The sequence below is a fragment of the Anopheles funestus genome, chromosome 2RL, assembly GCF_943734845.2.
Source record: "Anopheles funestus chromosome 2RL, idAnoFuneDA-416_04, whole genome shotgun sequence".
NCBI classification, from domain to species: Eukaryota; Metazoa; Arthropoda; class Insecta; order Diptera; family Culicidae; genus Anopheles; species Anopheles funestus.
The window spans coordinates 32,096,968-32,109,968 of NC_064598.1; the positions used below are offsets into that span (position 1 = coordinate 32,096,968).

Genomic DNA, 13,001 nt, shown 5'->3' on the forward strand with positions numbered 1-13,001 from the left:
TGTGTCAAGGGGTGACTTTTCCTTTTCTTCCTGCGTGGTACATACTTTCAGCTAAAACATCATTAACAAATGGAACATACACACACGTGCGCAGTGTTTAAGAGCAATCCAGCATGACGCTGATAGCATACGTTTTGCCTCGTTTGGAAATAAATGGAATTAACGTGGTCTGCTCCGTTTACAAAGAAATTGGTATGGTTTTGTTTGGTCTTCCTTTTTGACACACGCAAAAGTTGGATGTTTTATTGTTTACCACTTGTTTCAAGGTGTTGGTCAATCTGATTGAATGTGTTTTTTGTGTTTTGACGCCCATTTGTCCTTATAGCAAGAAAATACCTGCGCAGTATTTAGTCTTGCGATCAATCTTTTTTGCACTTATTTATGTGTAACTTTGTGAGCGTCTGTGGGTAGCATGTCACCACGGGATGCTTTTCTAAATTCTATTTCTTGTTTTGTTTCGCTCTTCCAACGTTAAACATTTATAGATGTGTGATCAAATAAATTAAATTCATGACACAATTGTACACAGCAAAAATATAACAAAAATCGAGATGGAAGGGAGTAGAACTTTTCTGCACGGTCGGACAGGCATCCAGTTAGTGAGAGTTGCAGACTGTTGAGATATTGTACTGAATGATAATGAATCACTTAAAACGGGAGTCGACAGCTTAGAATTCGCCAAAGTGTGTCCTCTTTCCGTGTGGCGAACGGAATTTAGATCTTGAAAATGGGACGCTTAAAATAACCTCATTCACATCTACGCATTGTTCACGTTTTCTTTGCATGCGCTTAACGTAACGTGATCATATAACATAACAAGGCCAGCTTGTTTGTTTTTTGTTTTGTATTTTTTTTTGCTACAGTACCGCAATTAAAGTTTCTGTTTCCGATTTGTTATATGTTCGGTCGCTTGTTTTCCTTTTTTCCCCTGTTACTTTCTAGGGTCTGAAATTGATTGCTTCCGTTACTGATACGCAAGCAAACACTTTAGCACGACAATATATCTATATGTATGTATAAATTTAAACATCATCATCTGCTCACACAACATTGCACGATCGCTTCCTTTCTCACTGGTACATCCATTGGTTTCCATCTTGCACTGGGTAAGCGTCGACCTTCCGTCTGTGTCTGTGCTTAGTGCTGATTGGGCTGAGTGTGTGTATGTATGTATGTTGTTCTTATTGACTACATTTATTCCTTTTGCTTCTGTACTCCTTCCATCCAACATCCTTAATTCCATGTCGGAGCAAAATTCGAGAAAGTCCGACTACCTGGTATGATTTCTTACTTTCTGTACTTCAAACTACTATTATTAAACTAGTCACATTGATCGTCTACTATCGCTACACGCACAGCACCACATATCCGTTTGTTCACAAGTGTTTCATCAATCCGGTACGAAAACAACGACAGAAAGAAAAGATCAATCCAAACGTACTATACTTTCGCCATACAAAAACAAAATACACGATCTGTTTTTTTTGTTTGTCTCTAAATTCCATTGCGAGGGTTACGATCAGGTGGTGTATCATCTTCTTGCTGCGTTCAATCGCAAGATTAGCATTAGATTATTACAACATTGTTCCCGGAAATCTAAAATTCAAACCATTGCTGAAACAGAACACACTGCATTGAGCGATCGAGCTTATCACCTTGATTCGATCTTGATCAGAGAGTTTGACACATGGTTCATTGTCCCGTACTTACTAATCTGTTTGGTTCTGTTCTATTGTGTTTTTCTTTTTTTTTCCTCTCATCAATCATCTACTACACACCCAGCATGGTCCACCCGTCCGTCGTGTACAAAAGTAAAAGAAGAGCGTTGAGATATATACTGCCGTGATCCTTGTTCGTGATCCAACAGGATGATATTAAGCTAATGAATCTTCCGCCTGCACTTCTATTGTTCTCTTTACCCTTCGTTTGGTTACTGGTTCGCCATGGACGCGCTACGAGTTAAGGAACACACCAGTAATATAATCACAGTGCAGCCATCAATAAATATCAGCAGCGTGCCGCGCGCATCAGAGACGGTGGTATCGTTTTGCTGTTTTGCCTCCGTCGCTCATAAACCGAGCAACACAGTTTGGTAGCGAAAAAAAAACGCATAAACTGTATGCGAAACGGACAACCAGCATCGCACCCATTGTACGATTGGCAAAGTTAAGTTAAATTTTGGCTAACGTACGTGTATAGCAGTGTACTTCTATAAGCCCACGGCGTCCTGGTTGTGTGGTATGGTTTTTTTTCTTCTTCCTACTTCTTAAGCTTAATAAATGCCCTTTTTTGCGTATGTTGGATGTGTGTCTTAGATTAGTGTGAAGCAAAACATAACTATCTTAACGTGTAACTCATCTTTTTTAGTTTCTATGCAAATCCGTATCCGTATCCGTACATAAGAGATTGGCCAACAAATTTTAAAAACGGTCTAATACCATACCATCGTTCACGGACCGAGGAACGGATAATACACCAGGTTGGCCAAGCACCTTTCATTGATTGTTCGCATCGTGCGAATTGTACCGTCAACATTAATAATTGGATGGCCCATGGTTCAAAAATGGCTGTGCACAGCACATACACAAAATATAATCGTACCTAAACAACAACAATACGCACACACACACACACACTGGCATTCCCCCCGCGGGGGGAGGATCGAAAACAACATTTTCCCGAGTTCCTACATACACACACTTACACAAGGGCGCGCACGCTAACAGTATAAGTAATCGACAAAATGGTAAGGTTATTATCAAAAGTTACTCATAGCATTAAAATGTGGTAAATTATCTACAAAAATAGTTTCAGTATTGTAGCTTGCGTGTGTATGAGACTGGCTTGCGTTCTAGGTTGTACATTGTGCCTAAACCGTTTACGGACAGAAACATCTACCATATTGTATATTAGTTGCTTTTGGTTCCTTACACATGGGATGGGAACGCGTTTCCCACTGTTTTATTTTTTTACTTCTGCTTATTCAGTTCTTCACCAAACACACATGCGATCGTTTACGTTCTATGCTTATACTGTTATTGTATTATCGTTTTGAGTGTTCAATTTATCTAACATTCCATTTCGAGCTATTTCGAGCCAGTCCAGATCCGTTTACGGTGTTGTTAGATCAGTTTCTAAGCTTTAGCTAAAACACCTTGTCACAATCAAACTTTGGTTTGCGAGTGTGTGTCACATATCTTGAAAAAGAAAAAAACCCCATTAATGGTACTCCAACCCATATACGTGTATGAGATTAGATAACTGTGTTATGTGCAACAAGAAGGAAACCAAAGTCTTAACCAACACTGTGCGACCACAGCAACTTAAAACATAATACTAATACTTCCATGTCATACTTATTCGATTTCCGTTACGCTATTCTCGAGTATGTCAGTAGTTTAACAAAACCTATTATAAGTTAGCATTTATAAGTGCACCGAAACACGATCAGTAGATAAATTAGTTGCTTTTAATGTCATTCATAACGTTGAATTATTGCACTTTTCAAGTTAATTTCATTAAAATAAACTGACTGTTTCACGTCTATTAGAATCTGATCCACTATCCACTGTAGTAACTAGACGGTTTTAAATGTGTATTGTAAATGTTTTGAATCGAGAAGGAACAATTAAGTAAAAGAGTTTGATTAAACATTTTTTAAGCAATGTTAACATTGCATGCCAGTAGCATTAATTGTCATACCGGACCAATAATAACTGGTGGACCGATTTGTGCACAACCTCCTGGAACAATCTCTCTTTGGCTTAATAGCTGTGCGGGTTTAGAATTAAGCGTTACCACCTACGGCTAACATTCAACCTACTACGCCGTTTTGATTGGGACAGGCGATGTTGTGACGGTGGTAGCACTGAGAACCGTTGCCGCATGATCGACGATACTGGACCGACCGTTCGACACCATTTCGACCGGTGACGCACCACGAACAATAACCTCAGCTGACGGTGCGCTAGTGGAGAGAGAGGCCAGAAAACTACTGCTACTGTGATGATGATGATGATGATGATGATGGGAACCACCGTTGTGATTTATGTCACCGTCACTGCCAAGATGTCGGGCACCTGGTTCACCGGTGTTACTGAGACAATTCTTAATAATACGATTCTTTTCGTTAAATATCGTCGAATGGCGGCCGGTTGTATTTGCATGCGATCCTCCTCCCGGACCGTTCGGGTTTACGTTCACTTTGTCCCGAACGATCGAACCACAAGACTGTGCTTTGTAGAGGCGACCGCGCTGGAACAAACCGGACAGTGGAACATAAATTTTCTTATGCACCTATAAAAGACAGAACGAAAAGAGACAATACAGGACACAGATTACAAACTCAATCACAAGAAGATCTCCTTCATTTGGAGATGTCGAACCCTTCTATACTGTATTTAAATGCTAATGTTATCTTCAACGATTAAATATTAATGTTTTGCTTACCTGAAAATAGCGCCCAAGAATTTTTATCTTTTTCGTGTTGCCAGTCTTTCCACCACCCTCGGCCGTCGCATTATTTAGAGCTTTAGCCAACTCCACCACAATTTCAATATCATCACCGGATCCGGTAGAGGGTGGATCCACCATTGCACTAGCCGCACCGGTGGGAGTTGGCGTAGTGACCACTGCCGGTTGCTTCTTGAACGTGTGAAATATTCTCGCACTCAATCCTTTCGGTTTGGACGATCCATGATGATGGTGTTGCTGTCGTGGCGATGCTGCCTTTGTACACTGTGCCTTTTTCGTACTGCTCGGTGTACTGGCTTCCCTATTCACCACCGTCTCAGGTTCTGCTTCACATGTTCGATCTGAAGACGAAATATCACATATACCCTCTGCTTGGTCGTTACATCCTCCATTCGTCAAGGGATCCGCCGGCTTCGAAACGGCACCATTGGACGTAACCATTGTTACCAAAGGTGTCCCAACTACCGTACTGCTAGCTAGCTGCTGCGTAACGGAATGTCCACCGCCCACCTCCGATTCTTGCACCTCCGTAATACGATTGAGTGACTGACTTTCGCGTAATCGCGTTTCGACTGGCCGTCTTCGGCCACGGTGCCGCCGGAAATCGACCTGTTGTGATGTTTTCTGTCGACTGTTTGTCCCGTGCTTGTCTTCCGTCGATGATGTCTGTGTTCCGGTACCACCACGGCTACCGCTGCCACCACCGGTTCCACCATTGCTAGTGCTACCATTGGTGGCACCAGATATACCTTTTATTTGCGGTTTCCCCGCACCACCACCCGCCACATTGCTGCCTTGATCCTGTGAATCGCTCGAATCGTCATGCGAATCCCTGCGCTGTGACAGTGGCTTTATGGTAGCGTCCACAATTTTGTGTGCCCGCTTCTTCCGATTCTCCGAATCATCGTCTGACGCATCGGAGCTACTACAGGATGCTGTGCGTGATTTGTTGAATTTGCTTCGCCGGTGCACATTGTTTCCCGAACCGGTCGCACCCACACCGGCACTATTTCCATTCCCCGTCGGTTGGCTCTGTTGGCGGGCCGCCACAAACTGGCTGCGTATGACGGGTCGCGGTGTCGTACTCGTACTGTCCGAGCTGCCAACGTCCGTGCCCTCTTCGAAGATTTCGTTCAGGCAGTTCGTCGTCGAGGTAAGGATCGCGTTGGACCTCGTTGGTGACGGCATCGTCTTATACTTTGGTATCGTGGAAGAGGTAACGATATTGAGCGTTGGAATCGGTATCGTTATCGTCGAGCTGTCAGTAATTATCTTCGTCGTTACTAGCTCTCCTACCCCACCGCTAGCAATACCCCGCATGCATTGATCAAACGATCCCGATCTAACGCCAACACCGTCCGTAATTTTTACCAACGTTGGTTTCAGTATGGACGACTTCTTCGAATCGATACTCCCACCGACATGTCGCTTCAACTCGGGCATAGGTTTCCGATGCAATCCACCACCGGCTATCCCTAGCCGATCCTTCGTGCTACTGTTTTCACTCGTCACTAGCGTAACATTGCCGATTCCACCGAGAAGAGGCGAAATGTGTGGATTTGGCAATACCGAACCACGCTGATGATCACCACCAACACCACAATCCACTTGATCGGCCCCAACCGTGTGTGACGGTTTCTCGTGTACGTCACCGACGCTAAGTCGACCGTGCTGCTGTTGCTCCGACTGTTGATATTTTTTCGCCTCCAGCTTCAGCCGCTCCGATTCCGCTATTCGATCCTGCACCGTTACGTTAATGCGTCCTTCCGAACGCGAACCTCTCCTGTTCAGAGGCGTCGACAGTTCCTCATGGCCAGCACAATGAACGTCATCCTCGTCGTCTTCCTCTTCCTGCACGATGCTGCACTTTCGACTTCGGCCAGTCTGCAAACAGGAATAATGAATTACTAATGCAATAAAAAAAAACCCACAAAATCTCGAAATTACCTGCCCCGTTTCTGTGCCCGGTGTCCTGGGAACGCTCAGATGCATGCCCAACCGCGTTGATAATAGTCCATCATGTGAATCCTCATCGTCGTTTGCTTCATTTTTCTTATAATTTTGAAGCAACCTGTAAATTAAACCGACATCAACACACGATCCATTCGATCAGTCCATTTTGAAACGATTCATTAATAAGCAAAACCTTTCCGGAGTAGTATTTAGTTTTGGCAAAAGATGCAAACGCATTCTCGCACACCTAATTGCATTTGCTTACATTATTTAAGTTTTATTATTTGCCTTCACTACAACACGACATAAACAATACAAATTTCACACACACCGTGCACGTACTATTGTTAAATTATTTTTTTTTTGATTTTCTTTAATCAGTGTTACAGCGTACAATAAAGAACATTCATTGTATGTTTAAAGTAAATTAGAGGTACACTCTCTCTCTCCCTCGATAAGGACAATCAAACTCTAATTAAACAAACTACATGCCCACACTTATCCCTTGCAACGTGCTTTAAACGTGCATTCCCATCACTGTTAGATTCCTGGAAAAATAGTATCGAAAAAGTGTAAAGAAAACACCTTGTTAGTTGTTTATTTCCGAGCGACAGAGTCACGATCGTTTATGATGTTCGATATGGCAGTAGCTCCGAATTAATGCATCCGAGTCGCATGCGTTTTGATGATGATCTATAATGATCATTATGATCGATGATCTATAACACTTACAACGTAGAGCCACGAACGTACAAGCATCAAAGATGACACTTTATGATACATTTAAATGTAGTTTAACTATATTCGACCACATTTTCTATCAATTTATTGCTGATACTTTTTTGATTGTTTATCCGGTCTGGCCGTACTAATGAAAAATCCCAACAAAAAAATCCCTCCGTAACCATGGAATACAAACTATATGAAAAATACGACAGACTAAGTGTTTGTTTCCTAAGCTTGTGTTTTAGCACTCGCACAAATTTGAGTCCACAACCGTACATTCAGTACGACACTACGGAATAGTCCAATTAACTTTGTTTTGTAAAATTTAAATTTTCTGTTAATATTGTACCCCGAAGTAAAAGATATCGCACAACCAAGTGCTATTCATTTAAAACGATTAAATACAAAAAAGATACAAAAATCGTAACAACAAATCAATAAAAAAAAATAATATTGGTTAAAAACTGTAATGCTAAAAAACAAAAAAAAATTTGTTCTAACAAATAGTATTAGCCAGCAATACGGCCAGGCCGTTCTTTATGAATAAAAAAAAATAGTATTAGCCTTAAATGATTAAAAACAATTACCCTAGTGTTAGACCAAATTAACAACAAGTAGCATAATCACAAAAACCAAACAAAAACAACAATACACGATACACTACAGCAGCAAATAAAGCAATGGCAAATTATCAAACATGCAACAACAGTATCAAATTTATATAGGAAATGAAAATATACTCCAAAATGGATTATGTATCGAGAAAGCATTGCGGTTAGAACGCAGTGAGAACTAGAAGAATAAAAATAACGTACCGCGCTGCGTTCGAAACCGGCAACGTCAGCTCCGGTTTCCGTTTCTGCGCTTCCTCCTGCCGGTGTGCGCGAAGTTTTCGCTCCGCCAGCAAAAAGTATGTCGCCGTTATGTGATTGTACTCGTTACGATCTAAAGCCCTGTTTACGATGGCAAGCAAAACGTTATCTTTTCAAAACCGCCTCACATTGATCGGGATTAAGCGAGCGTATCTACTTACTCTAAAATTTCCTCTTTGGTAGCAATTTTGCCGTTGATCATTTTCTGAATGATCAACGTATGATCCTCCTCGCTCACTTGCTCCCGACTGACCAAGGGTAAATTTTCCGGCGTTTCCTCACAGCTACCCTCCATCAGCCATTCGTCTACGGCGATCTGTTGCAGCGTTGCTCGTTTCTCCGGCTCGCGCACAAGCATCTTACTGATGAGACTGAAAGTAAACGGGGGAAACAGGGAAAGAATTCACATCAGCATGCAAATGACACCGGTATCATGGTGACGAGGGTAGTTGTGAATTGACATGCACGCGATACATACTTCCGGCAACCGTCCGACACGTGAGCAGGCATTGTGTACTTGCAATCCATGATCATTGTTAGCGTTTCCGAATCGTTCGCTTCTTGGAACGGTGGATGACCGCAAACCAGCATGAACAGTATCACACCCAGTGACCACACATCTAAAACGAAACAATGGTACACTTGGCGTTAGAAATCATCTTAAACCACCACGAATACATGCGAATGTCTCTTCAACCTACCAACTGCCGGTGCGTCATACGAATCGCCCAGTAAGATTTCCGGTGCCGAGTACGCTAAACTTCCACAGGAGGTCTCCAGTTTCTGGCCCGGACAGAACTTATTACTAAACCCAAAATCGGTCAGCTTGACAACGCCCAGCTTTTCAAAGAACACCACATTCTCCGGTTTCAGATCTCTGTCGGCGAGAAAAAAAACAAATGAAACAGATGAAGAGATAAAGAGAAGGCTCGTCCACGTCCACCGAAAATGTACGGTTCTGCGTATTCCCGGGATCCCATGAAACGTACCTGTGCACCACATGCAACTGATGACAGTAGGAGATGGCTCGCACAATCTGTCGGAAGTATTCGCGCGCAACGTTCTCCGACAGGCCCTTCTCATGGCGCATAATGTAATCGTACAGATCGCCGCCATCCCCCAGCTCTAGTATTAGGTACAGCTTCGTCTGCGTATCTATAACCTCGTACAGTCGTACCACATTTGGATGTTGGACCAGTTTCATGCATCTACGGGATAAAGGAAAAGAGGAAAACGATCAATGGTAGAAATTGCTCCCAGGTCGCTCTTCTCTTCATCTACACTTACCTCACTTCCTGGAACAGATGGGCACGCGAGATGTCGTCCAGTTTCGTCTTTTCAATTACCTTTACCGCTACCTTCTCGCCGGTAAACACGTGACGAGCAAGCTTTACCACTGCAAAATGGCCCGAACCGAGCGTTTCCTCCAGATCGTACAAACCCGCTATTTTGCCATCGTAAACACCCGCTCGATTGGCCGCCGAAAGGCCGCCAAAGGTACGCTGCATGGTAGGGGCTAGTATCGTCCTCACTGGTCGTTACAAACACACATGCACACTAGCGAAAACGTGTTATATATATTTCGACCACCTTTGTGGTGTGGTATTCCGTTTGCTGCGGCATCCGTTATTTGCCAATGGTGTACTATACCGATGCATTTACTGTGAATTTAAAAAAAGAAGATAAAAAATATGGTTTTTGTTATTATTGGAACACAGTTCAATGATACACAATTTACTAAACAATGTTCGATCAAAATCGTAAATATGTACATGAATATCAAAACAAACAATTATCTCAGCTCAACATTGTGAGTTCCCAAACCTCTGGAAAATCTCTACCATCAGGACAAGCCAGTACATTAGGGATGATTCAACTATAACGTAACGCAAAAAATGTTAATTTTTTATTCCCTCCCACCATATCGTAAGAAAACGTAACGCTGGAAGTAAAACTTATTGATCTTGAGCTTTTTATGCAATACGGGAACCTTTTTTTGACAGACCTAACACCATGTCCCTTGGGTGCTTTGTTGGGCCTACACATATTCTTACAAAATGAGTCGAAGATTCGTTTCTGGAGGTTTTTACCGGACGATCACGGGTAAATTTAAGAAACAAAAGAATCGAGCAATTCTTTAATTTTCATCCTACTTAATCACACTACTATGGATCATGTTTTTCTTAGCTAGTATTTTTCACGCAAAATCCAATATTTTAGAGCTATCTTGTTTTTTAATACGTTTTGCACCCTCCCCTCTATGTAATAAATCGTAACGCTGGCAGTAACACCCCCCCTCCTTCCAGTGTTACGTAATAGTTGAATGATCCCTTAGTGCATTTTGTGCTCTCCGATTCCAAGCCACGTGAGCAATAGAACAGAAAACAATCGCCACCCAGCCACGTGGCGGAAGTTCGCAATGCTAAAAAGGCTTCCTTCGCTCATCCGTCTCAAACTGCAAGGAAAATGGCACGGACCGCCCCCCATTTCGACGTCATGCGATCCGGTCAAATGGTGTGAAATTTCCACCTCAAATGGGATTATTGTTGAGAACCTGACGCACAAAGTGGATGATTTGTATCCGAAACCTGAAGTTGGTGTAGTGTTTCCTCATCCTAACAGAAGCCGAAAAAAGCTATTCCTGTTACAATTTTGTCTTTTTAGTAGAACATGTGTGCAAAATTGAATTTGGTTGCAATTCTTTTTGACAAAAACATAAGCTTGCTTTCAAATGCTTCTATAAAATGCACAAAACCTAGTCGCGAATCGTCATGTCGACAACCTGCTCCATAACCACCAAGTTCTCGGGAACATGATACGAGTACATGTCGCACGACAAAACATGCTACCTTTGGCCATGTGTCCGGCCAGGAGGAAAATGGCAGAAGCACAAATAGTAGCTATGCACGTTAGTGAATTACGCAACCCTTTTATAGGTAGACAGGTTCAGACCGGCCCCTTAGAGCGCAAAGTCTTCGATACCATATCGGTCCAACATATGCAACCTACGGAATAATCAACGGCTGCGAGGAGGCCACGAGCATCGCGTCACGAATCGTGCGGATCTTTACCAAGTAAAACTGGTACCGACCAGGCGGCAAAACTAGATAGTCATAATATGAAGAAAACACGTTGTAGGTAGCAAGCACCTCACAGCCAGATGCTGGGCACACCTAATAGACATCTGCAAAAACCTACCGATCCGATCCCACTCGATCGCGATCTCTACCGCAATTTTTGTGCGATAGGAACATAAGTGTCTTGCTACCGATTATGGTTGAATTTCCGCTTTAGAACATTTTAACTGTAATGCTATTTAGTAGACATATTTTGTTAGTTCTTGTAAATTACTTGTAAATCACTTCCTTTAACAATGTGATGATCAGATGATCTGGCGCTGTAGGTCTAAAGGCATGTTTTTGTTTTCAAGTTTTGTCCCAACAGTCACTGTTCTTCTCACTTTCTCAATCGACCACCGTGCTCCCAATTACTGTACGGTGAGAGGCATTCTAATTTAACTTTCAAAAAAAAGACGAGACAAACATTACATAACCTCCACCTTTAGCGTCGTCTCAATCAATGCGATTCGCCAAACCTTCCGATCTGATGACGGATGTCGGTCTTATTTTTTTAGTCTGTACCTCTTCTTTGGCAACATCGCAGAATTACACATTTGCCAAAACAGTCGATCCCATCCACATCAAGAAACCCATGTGCTTTAAAATGAGATGCTTCTATTCAGCACAGCTGATTTAAGGTCGTACAAAATACATCGTTTGATGTTCTTGCTCCAATGCTACTACCCAAAAAAAAAACGCGCGGCGGCCAACTAAAAGTATCGGCCTCGAAAATCACAACCAACTCAATGTCGCCGTCTCGGATCGGTCGGTCAGTGTCGGCCAAAGTATGTGGAGCACAACCACGAATGATACCAACGTCGCCAACACCCAGAGGTCGCACCTTCTCTTCGGCCTGGTTGACACCTTCGGATATAGACGCGCGCGCGCGCCGGTTTGGTTAAAACATGGCGTAAGAACGTAAGCAAATATGGCGTAGGAGGAGATAGAACAACATTTCTACAAAGAATGGAAAGCTGGATGGGGTGGTTGAGCTGGGGTGGTGTGTCGTTGTATAATAATAAAATGACGGTTGACGAAATAACGCAACCCAAGAGAGCCCGAATCCCGATGCGTTTCCCGCCCCAAGAGACAGAGAACACATACAGCATTTTATGTGTTATATGTCGTCCCCGGGAGGGATCGTATTCAACTCACACGGACGAATAGATGTCTATACAGTGAAGGCAGGGGTTGGCACACGTTTTAACGAAAGTATCCTTTTAGTAAGAAGAATCCTGAAGCTACGATCTACATGTCCAATACAGAATTATAGACACATAGACACATGTTATGTGACACATGTTATCGATTCTATATCGATTCTACTAATATGTCTTTCGTAAGTTAAAAGTGAAAATTTCCCAGGGTTTTCAAACGTTTTATACTTGCTTCTAGCTCCAACATTCGATGGCTCCGGCTGGCTCCAAATAGTTTAGGAACCGGCTCCGAACCAACGGTTTCGAAACGGACTCCGGAGCCAGGTCCGGAACTGTATCCGACTCCGGAACCTGCTCCAGAATCGACTCCGGAGTAGGCTTCGGAACTGGAATCGACACCAGAACCAGCTCGGGTTCCGAACTAACGGCTCTGAAGCCGGATTCTAACCTATAGCTTCGTGGGCCCAACTAGACAAAACAACATGCTTTCTCTCTCTCTTCCTAACTCACAAATAAAACCTGCCAAAGCGAGGAAGCAAATGTATCAAATCTCATCCAAACCGTATACCCATAGGCAGGACAAACTTTCTTACAACATGTAAATAAAGTCCAAGGAAAGCCAGAGGTTTTCGCGTCCGACAAAAAGAAGAAGCTCCAACATCTTCAACTATCTTTTACTGAGCTTTTGCTGGCACTCATAA

General features: G+C 42.8%; 1 protein-coding gene across 3 annotated transcripts in view; it reads right to left on the bottom strand.

The window, feature by feature from the left end:
* Window positions 1-3,451: 3,451 nt before the first annotated feature.
* LOC125764286 (serine/threonine-protein kinase par-1) overlaps window positions 3,452-13,001 on the bottom strand; it is a 34,197-nt gene continuing 24,647 nt past the window's right edge. For all 3 annotated transcript variants that reach the window (XM_049428383.1, XM_049428382.1, XM_049428381.1), the window contains 9 exons: window positions 9,312-9,685; window positions 9,014-9,232; window positions 8,726-8,901; window positions 8,503-8,644; window positions 8,186-8,395; window positions 7,968-8,105; window positions 6,421-6,544; window positions 4,450-6,357; window positions 3,452-4,296 (listed from right to left, as the gene is read on the bottom strand). In XM_049428383.1, the coding sequence (XP_049284340.1) occupies window positions 3,823-4,296; window positions 4,450-6,357; window positions 6,421-6,544; window positions 7,968-8,105; window positions 8,186-8,395; window positions 8,503-8,644; window positions 8,726-8,901; window positions 9,014-9,232; window positions 9,312-9,532 (3,612 nt within the window). In that variant the 5' untranslated portion in view covers window positions 9,533-9,685 and the 3' untranslated portion in view covers window positions 3,452-3,822. The remainder of the gene's footprint in view (window positions 4,297-4,449; window positions 6,358-6,420; window positions 6,545-7,967; window positions 8,106-8,185; window positions 8,396-8,502; window positions 8,645-8,725; window positions 8,902-9,013; window positions 9,233-9,311; window positions 9,686-13,001) is intronic.